The sequence below is a fragment of the Crinia signifera genome, chromosome 7 (assembly GCF_055691185.1).
Source record: "Crinia signifera chromosome 7, ASM5569118v1, whole genome shotgun sequence".
Lineage (NCBI taxonomy): Eukaryota > Metazoa > Chordata > Amphibia > Anura > Myobatrachidae > Crinia > Crinia signifera.
This window is the reverse complement of record NC_139223.1, coordinates 76,034,811-76,051,976: the sequence shown is the minus strand read 5'-3', so window position 1 is coordinate 76,051,976 and position 17,166 is coordinate 76,034,811. Positions and strand designations below refer to the sequence as shown.

General features: G+C 42.6%; 1 protein-coding gene across 1 annotated transcript in view; it reads left to right on the top strand.

The window, feature by feature from the left end:
* Window positions 1-17,166, top strand: part of CLEC16A (C-type lectin domain containing 16A) — a 311,322-nt gene that overhangs the window by 267,950 nt on the left and 26,206 nt on the right. Inside the window, exon 23 of the mRNA XM_083153350.1 lies at window positions 2,787-2,942. Coding sequence (XP_083009476.1) covers window positions 2,787-2,942 — 156 coding nt within the window. The remainder of the gene's footprint in view (window positions 1-2,786; window positions 2,943-17,166) is intronic.

The window sequence follows — 17,166 nt, the reverse complement described above, 5'->3', positions numbered from 1 at the left end:
ATTCAGGGGAAATGTGAGGAAGAATTTTTTCACAGAAAGAGTAGTAGATAAGTGGAATAGCCTCCCAACAGAGGTGGTAGACGCAAATACAGTAGTACAATTTAAACATGCTTGGGATAAGCATATTGATATCCTTACAAAAAAATAAGTATCAAATATGGTTTGAGGTAACATGTTTAAAAAAAGGTGCAGACTAGATGGGCCAAGTGGTTCTTATCTGCTGTCAAATGCTATGTTTCTATGTATGTTATGGATATTATATTTAGAATAAAGAGAGTGTGACATCTATGGCCCTGCTAGGAGGAGGAGCCAGCCACAGAAGCTATATCAATGGTTTTCAATTAACTGATTCAAACTCACAGGGAAGGAGAGGTTCCCCCTTGGGAGCAGGAGCCCGACGGCAGGTGCCTCCATTGCCTCCCAGAGTTCTGCCTCTTGTTTGCAATACACATCATCCTGTTGTTTTGTGCCCAGCCTTTGTCTATGATATAAGACTAATGTGCTTCAACTTCCTCCTGACATTCAGGGGTAAATGTATGACGATTGGAGAACTGGTATCTATCCCCCTAAAGATGTCAATTGACAGTTAGGGGCTGATTGGCTGGGGCATTATCACCTTGCCCATAACGTTCTTTATGGGGATAGATACCACCTCCAAGCCTCATACATTTACCCCTCTGTCTGATATAAATGTTCATGAGGTTGTTTTTCTAGTATTTTAACTATATTACTACTGCGACCATTAGATAACCAAGTACCTGCCTTCAGACTTTATATTGTTTTGTGACCCAGCAACCATGTTTAATGAGTGAAATTGTAGTTAGAAGTTGTATGTAGATATCCTACTAAGTACTTGTAATGACAAACACAATGATAACACAATATGTTCTGTATGCATACATCATTCCCGCTAACTGTTGTGGTAAAGTATCTGTTATGTCAGTGGTTCCCAAACTGCGTGTCATGGTGGGTGTGGTATAGCTCACAGACCATGTCTGGGTAGTCAAAAGGTTGGCATTGACAGAAGGCTGACCGTCAAACAGTCGACACATGAAAAGGTTGACGTGAGTTTTTTGTGTTCTTTATTAGTGTACTGTGTACCCTTGCATGGCTCTCTTCGCTCGCCATGCTTCGGCACTCTTTACCATTCCTAAATGGAATCCACATGGAGGATAAAGCATAATAAAGTCCACAATTTTTTTTAAATTGTGAAAAACTCAACCTGACCTTTTGACTGTCTACATAGACATTGTCTGTGAGTCATCTGGATCCCTGCCATGGCATCCTTGGGTGCCTCCAGGTGACCTGGGTTGTGATCCAGGGCTCATTTTAATTATTTATGGTCCATGCCATAGGCAAGAGCCGTGCTTGTGCCTCTGGACAGAAGTGAATCCTGTCCCTCATCACATACCTGAACCTAAGGATGACATATAAGCACAACTTATTTTTATTAATGCATTTTTCCTGAATTACCCCATAGCAAACATTTGGCCTAGGGATGCCCTACATGCTTTAACTAGCCTTAGCAACTGCTAAAGAAACCGCTTCACACTTAGCTGCATTGATATTTTATATAATACACTAGTTAACTGCCCATCAAAATGACGGCTTCTGCAATGTACTTTCACTTTGAGCTGTGACTGTTTTTAACCCACAAAGTCTCCACCCCACCCGCAGTACCGATCTGCTCCTACCTCCAATCTCTGTCTTCACAGCTCTCTATTTCTCAATCTCCATATGCAACAAGTTTGAAACAGATTAATGTCCCCGCAGACATGGCTTTCACAAAAGAAGGCTTTTGGTCCATTAAGTGGCCTCTATCGGTCAGTGTTGGTACTTCACCTCATAGTGGTGAGGAGAGTTGGCCTGTTGTATAGATATAGGATAGGATAGGTTATGTTAATATATAATTGATGATCGTATGTATAAACACCTGTAAATAATATCTGTATAAGCCTGGAGTTCTGACATCATCACCTATAATGAAGTAAGGAATCCTTCTATATTATAAGAAATTACACTACTGAAAATATATTTTGAAAATTATGAGTCACCTTGTCCTTTATGAACACTCAGCCACATCCCGTACCATGAGGCCTTCACTCATTTTTGGGTTGCACTTGCCTTTGGCATGCATCAGAATCCCAATAACTCTATTCTAGAAGTAGTATGATCCAATGAGTTGCATAAACCTACATACCAGAGCTTCTGAAACTCATTATAATGCAGGTTTTAAAAATTTTCCTGCTTCAGTTCAGATGGTTAAATCAAATTGACTTATGTACAGTGATTTAGGGGGTTATTTAATGTTTGCCGATATTTTCAACAGTCTGAGAGATCGGCACACATATATTCAATGCAGCCATTTCAGACCGAATTGAAGGCCGGCAAATTTATCTTTTTAAAAAGTTGAATCTACATGGTTGGAAACGGACTCTGGATTGCAGCAATCCACGTGTATACCGACTGCCGGAACGTTTCCGCCAGCCTGAACATTGAATACTGATGATCAAATTGACAGTTATTCTGACTGTGGGAAATGTTCCGACAAACAGAATCAAACATTGAATACCTCCCTCACAATTGTCAGAATATATAATCATTGCTTAGTGATGTGTCCTTTACATCCTTCATTAAATCACTATTGAGTTTAAAATGATCTAAATCCTTATTGCAGATTGCATGACACTTTGTTTCCATTCCTTATAGAAATAGAATTCCCCTGACTGGATCTATGATATATGTACGGTATATTGCCACACTAATAAATGCCTTGTATTGCACAGGTTTTGCTGTGGCCCAGTGCATAAACCAGCACAGTGCATCACCAGCTTCTTCCCCGTCACCTCCCTCAAGCGGCAGCTCCAGTGGAAGCACCGGGCCTTGTGATTCTGTCACCACCAGTTTGACATCAACTCCCTCTACAGTCCAGAGTCCATCAGGTAGAAAACAATTTGTTTGCTTTTACCAATTGAATTTTCTTTGGGACGGGGGAATTGCTATATTTCTGAGATTTATCATTGTGCTTATTCCGATTTCTAATGATTTTGTTTGAATACTGCCACCAAAACCCACTTTCCTACCCCTTAAGGCATACTTGTCTAACATTCTGCAATGGCGGGGAGGCTCCCAAAAATCAGGTGTTCCTCCCAGCCCCACAGGAAGGTGGGCATGTCCCCTGCTTTCCCTGTAGGCCCCCTTTGCCACCCACAACTGGAGTACAAGGAGGAGGGGACAGCAAAGTAGGGAAGTGAGGTCTTAGAGGTTCCACAGCAGCCACCTGCATTAAGTACAACAAGGATCTTCATAGACATCATTGATTTTTTGATAGGCAGCCTTGGTGGCGCCCCCCCCCCCCCCCCAGATCCCATCGCCCAAGCAACTGCCTAATGGTAGAGCCGGCCCTGACTACACATAAAACGCCTAGACAAGCACCAGAATTAACAGGTTGGAGCTGAAGTTTAGGTTCATGTCTGCTATAGTTTGTGTTAGTAGTCCGTTCCTGAGAAAGTTGTTCATTTACAGCAAATTTCAGTCTATTCATCTCCTTTCCTAAAAAAAAAAAAAACACGTGCCTGAAGAAAGTTTTTTAAAATTGTTCTTAAAAAATGAATTTATCTCTAAGACCCTAAGGTCCTTACTGCACCTGAAGAAGTAGATCAGTTGTCTCCATTTGTTGCTTTAATCTCCCCTGGGCTACCTGGCAGGCTCTAGTTAAGTTTTCATATTTCATGTGCGTTTTTATCTACAATGGTGGACATTTCTGCCATATTCTTTCTAGTGTCTCGGATATTACATAACTGTAGCTCTGCTCTTGCTCATAACCCTATGCGTATTGTATGCGACCCATGCAGATTTGCATGACTTTGACACTTAGATTTCCCTTCTCTTGGATGGAAGGAGCACAGTGTAGACCAGGAAATAAATGTATATTTACCTGTAACGGCCATATAGTGTCTGGGTGGTTAATGGCAAATACTGAATATTGATGACATTCGCCAGCTCTCTTATTGCGTCCTAGTTCAGTCATAGATCATTCTTTTATGAAAGTGATTTAATGTACTTATTTATGTCTGTCTTGATCACTTAGAAAGCATGGATCATTCAGTGTGTACAGGCCATAGTGATGGCCGCTCCCCCATCGCCGGCTCAGATCTTGAGCACATGCAGTCACAACCTAGATAGGTCCCCTGCATGTGCATAAAGAACACTGATGCACACAGATCGCTCAGCGCACATCACTGGTGCATAGCATTTGTGCAGCACAAAGTTGCCCAGTGTGTACATTTAGTTTTCTTCTTGTAGCCTTACCTTATTGGTGCCTTTCAATAGCCTTTCTTTTCAGATTTGCTGTGATTTTTTTTTTTTATGCTTATAAAAATGGAAACCATTATTGGATCATTCACAAACATTTTTTGTATTTACTTTATCTTTGGTGGCATCAATATACCAAGTTCTCCTAGCAATTTAGTTGCAAAGAAGAGGAAAGAAAAGTAGTTGTAACGGATGCACTCCACAATTATTTTTGAGGTTTATTATTGTATTTATGGAAATATTATCCAAATTTATATCTTAAGTGGGGAATCCTTTTAGTCTTTATTGTTTTGTGGATTCAGGATACTCCCACTTTGGTTTGCGAAATACAATGTTGTATGTCGATTTTAACCTTTTGTATTTCGCAAACCAAAGTGGGAGTATCCTGAATCCACAAAACAATAAGGAATAAAAGGATTCCCCACTCAAGATATAAATTTGGATAATATTTCCATAAATACAATAATAAACCTCAAAAATAATTGTGGAGTGCATCCGTTACAACTACTTTTCTTTCCTCTTCTTTGCAACTAGTATACTTAGTTGGCAGCATAGAACCCCCGCTAGCTGAATCCAATATAGCAGTATATACCCTTATTAAATAGGGTTTCAATTAGGGATATGCACCGGCCACTTTTCGGGTTTTGGGTTCTGATTACCTTGAGGTTTTGGGTTCTAATGGGTTTTGACAAAACACCTCCTAAGTGTTTTGTGTTTGGATTTTTTAGGTTTTGGGTTCTGATATTTTTGTTAAAAAAGCATAAAAACTGCTAAAATCGCAGAATTTGGGGTTTTTTTTTTTTTTTTGCTCCTACGCTATATGAACCTCAATAACATTCATTTTCACTCATTTCCAGTCTATTCTGAACACCTCACAATATTGTTTTTAGGGCAAAAGGTTGCACCGAGATAGCTGAATAACTATGCTAAGCCACGCAAGTGTGCAGCACAAACACGTGGCTCATGTAAGAGTGGCACTGCAGCGGCAACAGTGGACTGAGTAAATGATACTGGCAACCTCTATTCACACAGTATTCAGTGCAGTCAGCATTAGTGGACTATATATAATTAAATAATTAAGTATTAATAATATAGCAACCTAGTAGTTAGAGAAAATAAACTACTAGGTAGGTAGGCAGTAGCACTGCCAGTGGTCACCACAAAAGGTAGTTACACACCACCAGTAGCACACTATTATGCAGTGCACCAGCAGAATTTATAATAATTTTATTATTAGGTACTGCTTGGCAGTGGCACAAGTCAGTGCACCAGCAGCATGGAATTATATTTTACAGTCCCACGCAGCACAAGTATTCTTTTTTAATTAAATTAGATATAGCAGCCTAGTATGTAGTTGTACTACTAGGTAGGTACACTTAGGCAGTAACACTGCTAGTGGCAACAGTGGACTGAGTAAATAATACTGGCAACTTCTATTCACAGTATTCAGTTCAAGCAGCACCAGTGGACTATATATAATTCAATTAATTAAGTATTAATAATATAGCAGCCTAGTAGGTAGAGAAAATAAACTACTAGGTAGGTAGGCAGTAGCACTGCCAGTGGTCAACACAAAAGGTTGTTACACATCAACAGTAGCTTTATGCAGTGCACCAGCAGAATTTATAATAATTAATTTTATTATTAGGTACTGCTTGACAGTGGCACTCAGTAGCACACGTCAGTGCACCAGCAGCATGGAATTAATTTTTACAGTCCCATGCAGCACAAGTATTATTTTTTAATTCAATTATATATAGCAGCCTAGTATGTACTAGGTAGGTACACTTAGGCAGTAGCACTGCCAGTGGCAACAGTGGACTGAGTAACTAAATAATACTGTCAGATTCAGTGAAGGCAGCACCAGTGGACTATATATATATAATATAATTAATTATTCATATAATATATAATATTACAGCACAGCACCAGAGGTAGGCCCCAGCACAGAGGAGACAGTAGTACTACAAGTACACAGTTAGACTGTCCTCCTTGCTAGGGAGAGCCCACCCTAAGCAGAGAGGAGAACAGAGTACACAGCAGCACTGAGGGAGACAGCCCCAGCAAATAAAATAATTACAGCACAGCACACCAGAGGTAGACCGCACAGAGGAGACAGTAGTACTACAAGTACACAGTTAGACTACACAGCAGCACTGAGAGACAGCCCCAGCGAATAAAAAATAATGCGTTCAAGGTCAAGCTCAAGTTTAAGCCCCAGCAGCAGCACCAACACACCCTCTCCCAACCCACTACTAGACTGGAGTGAAGATGGCGGGCGCAGCAGCCGCTATTTAAAGCCTCGCGAAATCCGGCAACGGGAGATGACGTTCTGACCACGCGGACGGACCCGAGTCAGGCAGGAATCTCAGAGCACTGCTCAGAACCGGGCTCGGAATGATGACGTCCGTGGGGGCTCGGATCTCTGGAATCCGAGTCTGCACATCTCTAGTTTCAATCCCTCCTTTTTTGTGTGCAGATCTCAACCAACCCCCCCCCTCTCTAAACTCCTAGCAATTTACCAAGTTCACCTAGCACTAGATAAGGGGTGTGGTTATACGGCTCCAACAATTGCCATCGGAATCCCAACCGTCAGTACTCCGACAGTTGGGCAAGCGCATATAGACTACCATTGCGTACTCACTGCGCTTTCCACATGTTCTTTTCTCCCTCTATCGGGGTCATTGACCCTCACAAAGGAGAATAGCCCCTGTAATACCCCATTCTCACTGCCGCAAAAACCCGGGTATTTGCCAGGGCAAGCAGTAATTTCCCGTGTCCTGTCTCAGTGTGAAAGGGTCTTTGTGAAATTCCCGAGTGTTATGCCCTGGGAATTAGACACAGGTTTTTTGCAGGGTTTTTACTGGGTAATACACGGGTGTATGGCAGTGTGAACGGCACAGACCTGGGTTTTTCTCACTAAAAACGCCAAAAAGCAAGTTCATTGGGGGATGTAATCATGTGATATGTGACAGCCAGCCAATAAAAGCTGGTTTTTAAATAGCCAATCACAGCAATTTGGACAAATTTCCCAACACCCAATCAAATTCCACACACTTGTTGGAAGGCAGACCATGGAAAGCAGTGTGAAAGGGGCAGACACAGGAAATTCCCGGGTCTGAGGTGCAGTATGAAGGGGGTCTGTTGAGTTGAGAAGCTCTGTGCCCCACCAAAAATCCGGCAAGAAAAACCCAGGATTTTGCAGGGGCGACAATGAGAACGCAACATTAGTTGGGCTTGTGACTCAGCATTTTACAATCAGGCTACCGATGTCGTGTAGTGATCATCGTGATCCCAACTGTCGGAGCATCATCCTAGATAAGCACCATAGAAATAAGTACAGTAAAATGAGCATTGGTGATATATAGACTACTATTAAGAATGAGATATCAAATGATTATTTGTGAAATCTTTGATAGAAATAACGTGAATTGACAGTCACCTGATATAACGCCTTTAATTCATATGACATATAAATGAAGAAATAAGTGTGAGAAATATTCCATTTTAAGAGCAAGCGGATTGGGTTGTGGTTCTTTGAAATATGCTTTACTAATAGTCCATGAAGACCAATTGTATTTTTTTTTTTAATATATGCTATATTCTGTATCCTTTACTATCGGCATTAGACAACATTTATGTGGTAACATTTACAAATTGTTGTCGGTTGTATTTTACCATGACACGAATGCCAGTATACTTGATATTTCAACAGGAGATCTCGGGACCACGCAGATCATACCCCCACTTTTCCCTGATCTTTTCTGTGGAGTGATTTAAAAAAAATTCTAGAATCATTGGGATTTTTATCTGAGGAACAAATAAAATACTTGCAATCAGCAATTTCATCATTGGATAGAAAATAAATCTGTGATTATTACAGATAGGGTGCAAACTAACAGTTATAGTAGGAGAGTCCATTAGCTGCAGTTATAACGCGTGGCCTCTGTTTACAAGTTAAGTTCCAGGGGCGAATCAATTAGAGACCATGGGGTACATTTTCTAAGATGGGAGTTCTGTTGAAGATGGAATGGTGCCCATGGATTGTTGCTTAGGCCCATCTCTCAGTATGGGGCTCCCATTGCCTCGTGTGTATGGTTCTTTAGTTACATACTGACTGAGTTAGATCCTTACGATGCTGGAATATTAACTACGGTTAAATCCACTTTATACTGTATATTGCCCATTTTATGCAAATGAAAATAAGCTACTACGGTGTATAGAGCACAAAGGGTTTATTGAATACTGAGGAGGTTGTCTATTGTAATGCATTGTCGGAGGACTATTGTCTTTTTCATTTTCTTCAGGTGTTCTATAGATGGAAGTGCTTGGGATGTCATGTGATGTATGATGTAATCACTGAATTGGTCCTAACTCCATAGCATGGGCTATCAGATTTTATGGTTGGTGATCAATCTGCGCCACAAGCCCACAGTCTGCTTGGCCAGTCCATGTACAAGCCTTTTTGTTCCTAAGCCCAGTTATGCAATATGATTTAAAAGTGGTAATAATCATAAAAATCCCCTGTTCTCCCATTAGGCTAAGGCTGGCAATCAGAGCTAATTTTCCTCCATTCAGTTTCCTTTCATTTTACAAACGCCATTAATTCAAGCATGCAATTAGCACTGGCATGCAGATCAATCAAAGCATTTACTTATTAAAATGAAAATTGCCAAGTGGATGGCAATGCACTTTTAACAGACTTTTAATAGTGCATTAAAAGCAACAGTGAAACGACTCTGATTTAAAGATAGCTGAATAAAATGTCTTCCATTGTCTTATTGCTCTGTATGTGGCGTGCACAGCTCTTGGTAATGATTAGCTTTTATCAAACGGTCTGTTTCATGGAGATCATAAAAGTGCATTAAATTACCTCTTTTAATCTGGGTACCACTCAGGGCCAGTGCAAGATTCATGGGCTCCCTTGGCAACATTTTACCCTACTGCCCAAAAGGGGAGCGCACAACTCCATCACAGGCATGTGGAATGAACTTATGCTGGGTACACACCAAAACGAGTTGGATTGAATGCAAGTCGTATGCAAATCATATGCAAATCGTGCGATCCGATTTGCATACAATTTGCATACAATCAGATCCCAATCCGATCCCATCTGTATTCAGATGAATGGATCTTTTACAGATCCTACCTGCAGCAGGTAGGATCGGAATCGGATCCAATTCGGATCCAACCAAACGATTTTGTCCCAATCTGCATCCAATCGGTCTGAATTGGATCCAAATTGATGGGATTGTGCCCAAATTGTTTTGGTGTGTACCCAGCATTACACTTGTAAAGAGACCCCCACCCTCCACCGCCACCACCACATAACAGAAATTTGCATCATTCGGTGTCACACAAGGTTGACACAAGCTTTGGATCGACATGGACATGATCGACATGAATAAGGTCAACATGAGTTTTTCAAGTTTTTTGTTGTTGACATGGACACCGTATAATTGTACCGTGTCCCCTCACATGGCTCGCTGCGCTCGGCACACTATAATCTCACTCATTGACCACTTGGTTGGTAAAGTATGAAAAACCACCTATTTAAAAAAAAAAAAAGGTGAAACACTCATGTCGACCTTATTCACGTCGACCTTCTGTCATGGCCTAGTCACTGTTGACCATTAGTGGTCAACCTAGCGACTATCTACATAGATATTGTGGACCCAGGGACCACATACCTTACAGACAATGTCGGTCATTCACATCTGTCCCTGTCCCATTATATCTTACAATTCCGGACTCTAGCAGTACATATCTAGATTGTGGAAAGATTTTGTCTTTATTTTTATTGCTGCATTCCTTAAATACCCCTTGGCAGCTTTATTTCATAGAGCACATATACGTTTATAAACAAGGGTTGCTATATTTCAAAAAGTTTAAAAAACGTATTAATTTGCAGGCATAAACCCCATTGCCACGAAGGCAAAATACAGGCTGTACATACAGTATGTGTCCTCATACACCCGGCCTTATATATATATATATATATATATATATATATATATATATATATATATATATATATATATATACCATGCGGTGTGAGATGCCTAACGCATGTGAGCCACACAAAGCATCTTTATCCTGTAGATGTGCAACACAGTTGCAATGTGATGTAACAAAGCTGCCTCATGAGACTGCCCGGATTCATTAATCAATACTTGCATATCTTTGTGCGATTGATGCTGTATCCACATTCGATGGGCAACGGAACTTACTGCTTGGGCAAAAAGACGCACAGGACATCGCTGAGAAGGGATGTTTGGCACAACACAGCTGTAAATAGAATTTGTGTTTGGACAATTAAAGTTCACAATTTATCCCAACCTATGCTTTTTCATGAAATGAGTCTTCACTATTAGACAGACTTCTGCTGTATCGGACTATAATCTGTCTCTCTCATCTCCCCATGGTTCATAAGTGAGAATACACATTCCACGGAAGAGTTAGTGGCTGGAAAAGAGATTAGAAATGTCACCACAGTTAAAAACACTGAAACCTCCAACTCTCCTTCAATGAGTGTTATGAAAATATAAACACATTTATCTTGTCTTCTGAATTAGAAGTCCACTTCTCCGAATTTCATTTTAATACACCTTTTAACTGTTTTATACGGGTCAAAATATTGTTCTTCCTTAATAGTAATGGAATAAATTTAAAAAGTAATGGAAAATTAAACCAGACTAACTTAAGATGCCCACACACGGTATGATGCGCTACAACAGCGTGTGATTTAAACTAGATACGATGCACTCGAGTACAGAAAGTATGGGCTGCATGTACTTTTTGCACTTTGCAATATGCGATGCGTGGGAGTACGCATTGCAAGTCTACAGAAACACGTTGCAATGTGGACTGCATGCGTTTTGAACTAAAAGGTTCAAAACGCATCCGACCATCGCACCAAGTGTGTGCAGCATTATACTTCCCTTTGAGGTTTTAGCCCAATCCATAAACAATTAATTGCTAATTTCTCTGTAGGATTTTGATCTGCCCACTTTTCAATATAGTTGATGCAGGCAAGATAAAACTTCACACTGGCCATGAAAATATTGTTCGGCTTCACTGTGAGAAGCTTGTTGCAATGGGTGGTTTCTTTGTATCTTTTTGTAAAACAATAAAGAGGGCAGCCTATTACACGTGGTAATTTAAAGCACACAAATAATTGCATTTTATTGCGCTAGGAGACCAATGGTCATTATCAGGCTATACAGTTATAAAGGTGCCCATACATGTTACAATTATTGTATACAATATCGCATCTCATCGAATCTCGGTGATGCGATGACATGAGATCTAGTACAAAAATGTGCAGCACAAACTTTTTGTACTAGATCTCATCTCATCGCAAAACCGAGATGTGAGGAGATGCGATATTGTATAGAATAATTGTAACGTGTATGGGCATCTTAACCCCCTTTTTCTTTGTGGTAAATGACCCTATACCGCATGGAAACACACAAGTTCTGTTAAAAAGCCACAAACCTTTGTGTTCTGCAGCAGTGATCACAGCGTTGGAGAACACTTATCAGGGATTTGCTTTCACGAAACTCCCTGTAAGTGCCAATAATGCAGGCTAACAGGATAACCCCAGGCGGGTCTATTAGCCGCAGTAGCTAATTGGATACCGTGCTAATAGTTCTATAGCTATCATTTTCCTGCTGGATGCAAACAATTCAGAATTTTCCGACAAATTGCTTGGGAAAGGAAGTAATGGGTCACATCTAATAGGGTGTGAGAACCACAATGTGAGAGATTTTAGGAGAGTTTTCCCAATTTTTTAAAAACAGCAATCCTTTGCTTTAAAAAATGCTAAAACTTTCCCAAAATCTCACGTTCTGATTCTCACACCCTATTTATTTGGCCCAAGATTTGAAACCATCAAACATACAGACTACTAGAGATGATGTGGGACCAAGCCGGTGTGCATCTGACCCGCACACAGTACCAAACAGCGAGGCACATAAAAGGAACACAAGTTAGAGGGTGCACCACGGCAGCCATGATTATGCCACATAAAAAGCTATAGCTCCTTCACATACAAACTTGATCTTGCCATATGGAAAGCCATGGCTCCCTCACATGCAGCCAATTCTTATGACACGTTGGCCCTGATTCTGATTGACTCAGTAAGCTCTGCAGCACACAGCTTTCCGAGTTGCCCGCCGCCATTTCCTCTTGCAACCATGCAAACAGATGTGTCACGAGTACACATCCCCCTGCATGTGCCTGCAGCCAGAAAAATCATTAGATGGTCGGCGACTATCGAATGATTTCTCCTGGGCACGCAAATATGTCAGTGGAAAATGACTTATATTTGTAGGCTTCCAGGCGGCTGACGTCAGCCCCCAGCACACGTGTCTCACCTCCAATCCCATGGAATGCCCAGCGTTTTCATGGGGATGCCCTTGAAACGCTGGGCATTACCATGGCGACACCCAATTCCGCCACCCTCCACTCCTGGCCTGCATTGCACGGTGTGAATGGCTCAGCGACTATGCAATTGCTGAGTCCGTTTGCACAGGGACCCTGCACATGCGCATAAATCATTATGTGCATGAGCAGTAAAAAACATCGGTCCCAAATGAATGACCCCCATTGTCTACTCCCTTTTAACAGGCTGTTTCTTTGTTTCTGTCTATAATGTTGATTCTCCCACCATGACCAATGGCACTTAGAACTGCACATAACAGATTCAGGGGTTTCTCTGTAAATTACTCGATAAAAACACAAACTCATTACACAATGTATCAGTTAACTGCCATTTGGTGGCATTCTTAGGAAAAACCTTAAATTAGAACAGTCAGTTTATACAAAATAGGATTTAGTAATGACTCCAGTTTAAATACAAAATGATGTATTTTATTGCATAATATAGAATGTAGTTTATATTTATTAGTATACTGTATGAAGTATTTTGCACAACAAATTACCATCCAATCCACTCATTTTTGTAACACAGCCTGTAACATGGTAGTTAGGATTTGATTGGCTAGTACGATATCTTGCTCTACTTTATCACTATCCCAGGCTTAGTACTTCTCCCTGTTGGTTTCTGAATGGACTTTGAAGAAACCTCTCTGTGAACAGAGTATCAAGCGCCTTGAGTCCTGTTGGAGAAAGTGCGCTATATAAATAAAACTTACTTACATTATCATATAGAGCAACTCTGTCTGTTGGCGACTGTGTCACTGTCACAGGCAGCATGAATAACACTAGGCCTTAATGAGTTCTTTCTCTCTCTCTGACTGTCACACAGACTGTACATACACAACAATAAATAATAAGGGTGGACAGATCAGAAATGCACTGAATTAATGAAACCAGAAGCTGAGGTGTTCTGGGCAAGTACCCAGCGGGATGTAACAGTGGGCCACAGGGCCACACCCTTTCCAGAGAGGCCACTCTACCTCTTCACAGTACCTATTGTTAATTCCAAAATGTTGGGATGGTATGGTTATACACATTTACAGTAGCTGACCTGGCTGGTGGACATAAACAAGATTGTGTTTGTTATTTTTTGTGTGTGTGTAAGTGATCTCTTAACAGAGGAATTACTAGGGGTGACACCGAAATGCCAGTTCCTTCCTAGCAACCGGGAGCAGCACCCAGCTCCTGTCACTCAGCAGTGCAAGCAAATGAGTCTCCAGAGGCAGCCGAACATGTTTAGACAAATAGGCCATGGGCAATCCCAATGAAGCAACACTTCCTTTCATTTTAGCATACCTTTGACACATCAAGTGCCACTGCCACAGTAAAATGCTCCTGACTCATCATGTTGCGACGGTGTACTTCATACAGATTAGAACGTTAAGCTATGCCTCTCAACTGTCCCAATTTTAGCAGGTAGCAGTGTCCCACTTGGGGGGGGGGTATACGGGGGTACAATTGACATACACACTGTCACTTGCTGCCCTGCTTAGTAGAGCAGCGGTGAATAGATACTAGATATCTAATCACAGGAGACAGAGGGACAGGGGCCATGCCAGCAGCACACAGAGTGCTGGCCAGGCGACCATGGTGATGACAAATGGGGATGCAGATTGAGAACGCAGCATTGCTGTCAGGCTACATCCCCTTTCAGGGAGCGCTGCAATCCAGCTTCAATATTTCTAAAAGTTGGGATGGATAAGCTTATGTACTGTAGGAGTGAAAAATAAGTTGGTATACAAAAGTTGCCCAATTCCAAACATGTATCAGAATCAGAATCCGCTTTATTGGCCAGGTATATTTGTATACACTAGGAATTTGATAAGGATTGCTGTGCAACAGCCGGGTAGGTAACAGTTCAACAATGACAGTACAGATATACATGAACACATACAGGTATATACTACATGTACCTGGGGAGGGTGATGGACATGTACAGGGGGGGACACAGGAACATATACCCACTGAGCTGCACGGCTCCTAGGCAGCCTCAGCAGCGCCTCTGGTCGCCACAGCAGCCAGGCAGGTAACAGACAAGCAGAGACAGTACAGTAATCAGAATCAGAATCAACTTTATTGGCCATGTGTGCTTGCACACACTCGGAATTTGTTGTGGATATACAGTGCAGCATCAAGCAGGGATGAAGGGGGGAGGCATTACATACGTTACATTGACACATTTCATGCTGGCAACACATGCCCGCCGAGCAGCACAGCTGTATAAGCAGGGACAGTACAGTATAACACAGAGAACATATACCCGCCAAGCTGCACAGCGCCTAGGCAGCCATCAGCGGTGCCACTGGTCGCTGCAGCAGCCAGGTAGGTGACAATATAAGCAGGGACAGAATAATGGCATGCAGGGAACATATACCCGCCAAGCTGCACAGCGCCTAGGCAGCCATCAGCGGTGCCACTGGTTGCTGCAGCAGCCGGGTGGTAACAGTATGAGCAAAGATACCGCAGTTATAGCAGAGACAGTACAGTTATCACACAGGGGAAACACAGGGAACACAGGGGGTTACATATGGCTGAGTGCACAGATTCTAGGCAGCCATTTGCGGCGCCAGCTTCCTGTAGGAGAACCAGCGTGGAGAGCCAACATATGGGGGGGGGGAGGGGGAGAAAGAGTCACTGAGGCCTGAGGGAGTCAGTGGGTCCTAGGCCTGGAGTTGGGCCCTCCCTGGCCTGAGTCTCAATGGTCTGGTCATACCTCCTCCCTGGTGGGGTGGGGGGGCGCCGCCAGAGACATAAAAAGCTCCTGCAACTTCTGGTGCTTGGGATCAGCAGCTGGGGCCTGCGGGCCTGGTCTCTTCTCATTGGCGGGTCAGCCGGGTGCCGATGAGGGGGGTCGCAGCCGACTCAGAGGACATGCCGCCAGGTCCTCCCTCCTGAGCCTCCGGTGTCATCCCGGGGGCTGAGCTCTGTGCCGTGGGTGTCTTCGTCGGTGATCGGGTCCAGTGCCGCATCCCCTTCCGGCTCCTCCAGGCACCCCCCTGCACGGAGGTGGTCCTCATGCCGGGCCATGGCGGTACGCTCGTCCCGGCCGGGTGGGTGGTCACCGTGCCGCCAGAAGCCGGTAGCTGCCGCCAGGTCCTTCCTTCCTTCTCCCCCTCCGTCCTCCCCCGTCTGCATCTCCACGGGGATGTAAGCTCCGGTGGATGGGAGCTCGCATGTGTGCGACCATCCCCGGCCCCGACCGGAAGTCGGTCACACAGAGAACACATAACCGCCGAGCTGCACAGTGCCTAGGCAGCCATCAGCGGCACCACTGGTCGCTGCAATAGCCAGACAGGCAACAATACAGCAGAGACAGTACAGTTATCACACCGGGATCATATACCTGCCGAGCTGCACAACACCTAGGCAGCCATCACCGGTGTTGTGCAGCTCATATGCTGTTAAGAGGCCAAACAGGTTGATTATGCCTTTGAAATTACATTTTCTGCAAACAAACAGGGTTTACACAAACCCATTGGGTTACTTAATATAAATGTACACAGAGTCGAGAATACTCATTAAAAATGTACACATCATAGAGGACACTTGGATTGGAGCATTTTCTTTTACTGTGTATATGCAGAAATCTCCAAAAACTCCAGTTATTGTACGCCTGTGTTACAGTGCTGTTATGGGAAATGTCTTTAGAAGATAAAATTACTTTTAATATACGAATGCGCATGAACAAGTTTGAAAACTTCTGTATTGTGAAGTCCGGAAAGGATAATGGGCCAGATTCTCTAAGCTTCAAAAGTGATCAAATGGATAGTGATAAACAGCCAGCCAATCAGCTCCTGTCTGACATTTTTCAAACACAGTCTGTGGCTTGGCAGGTATGAGCTGATTGGCTGGCTGTTTATCACTCTCCATTTTATCACTTTTGAAGCTTAGAGAATCTGGCCCAATGTATTTTTTAAGTTTAGATGGAAATTCGGGTGCTGGTAAATGTTGTGAACTGTCACTGCCACAAAATTTAAATGCCAGACAACCTCCAATGTTCTCACATAATCACTAACCACCCTACTGCATGTTGCCGTGCTGATTCGCCAGATCACCCACCATTAAATTCCCCCCTAGTTGCTTTCATGTTTCCCTGCCCTAATTGGTGAGATAGTCTGAGATCACGTGGCCGGGTTAGTAATGATTACATACATTTTCCTCTGGATTGTACAGTAAGTAGTTTAGCACCACCCTACACTGACAACTCATTAACTGGTAATAATCTATACATTTTTGTCATTCTTCTATATGTAAATTAGTTGTTACACAGAAAAGAATTCTTCCCGGCCTGCGCATATTTATTATGAGGCACAAAACATATGAATGACTGAAAGACTGGATCTAAACATGATTTGATCCCACAGTAAATCCCATCGCCTGGGGACTGCACAGCAATATGTGTGCTGTCCT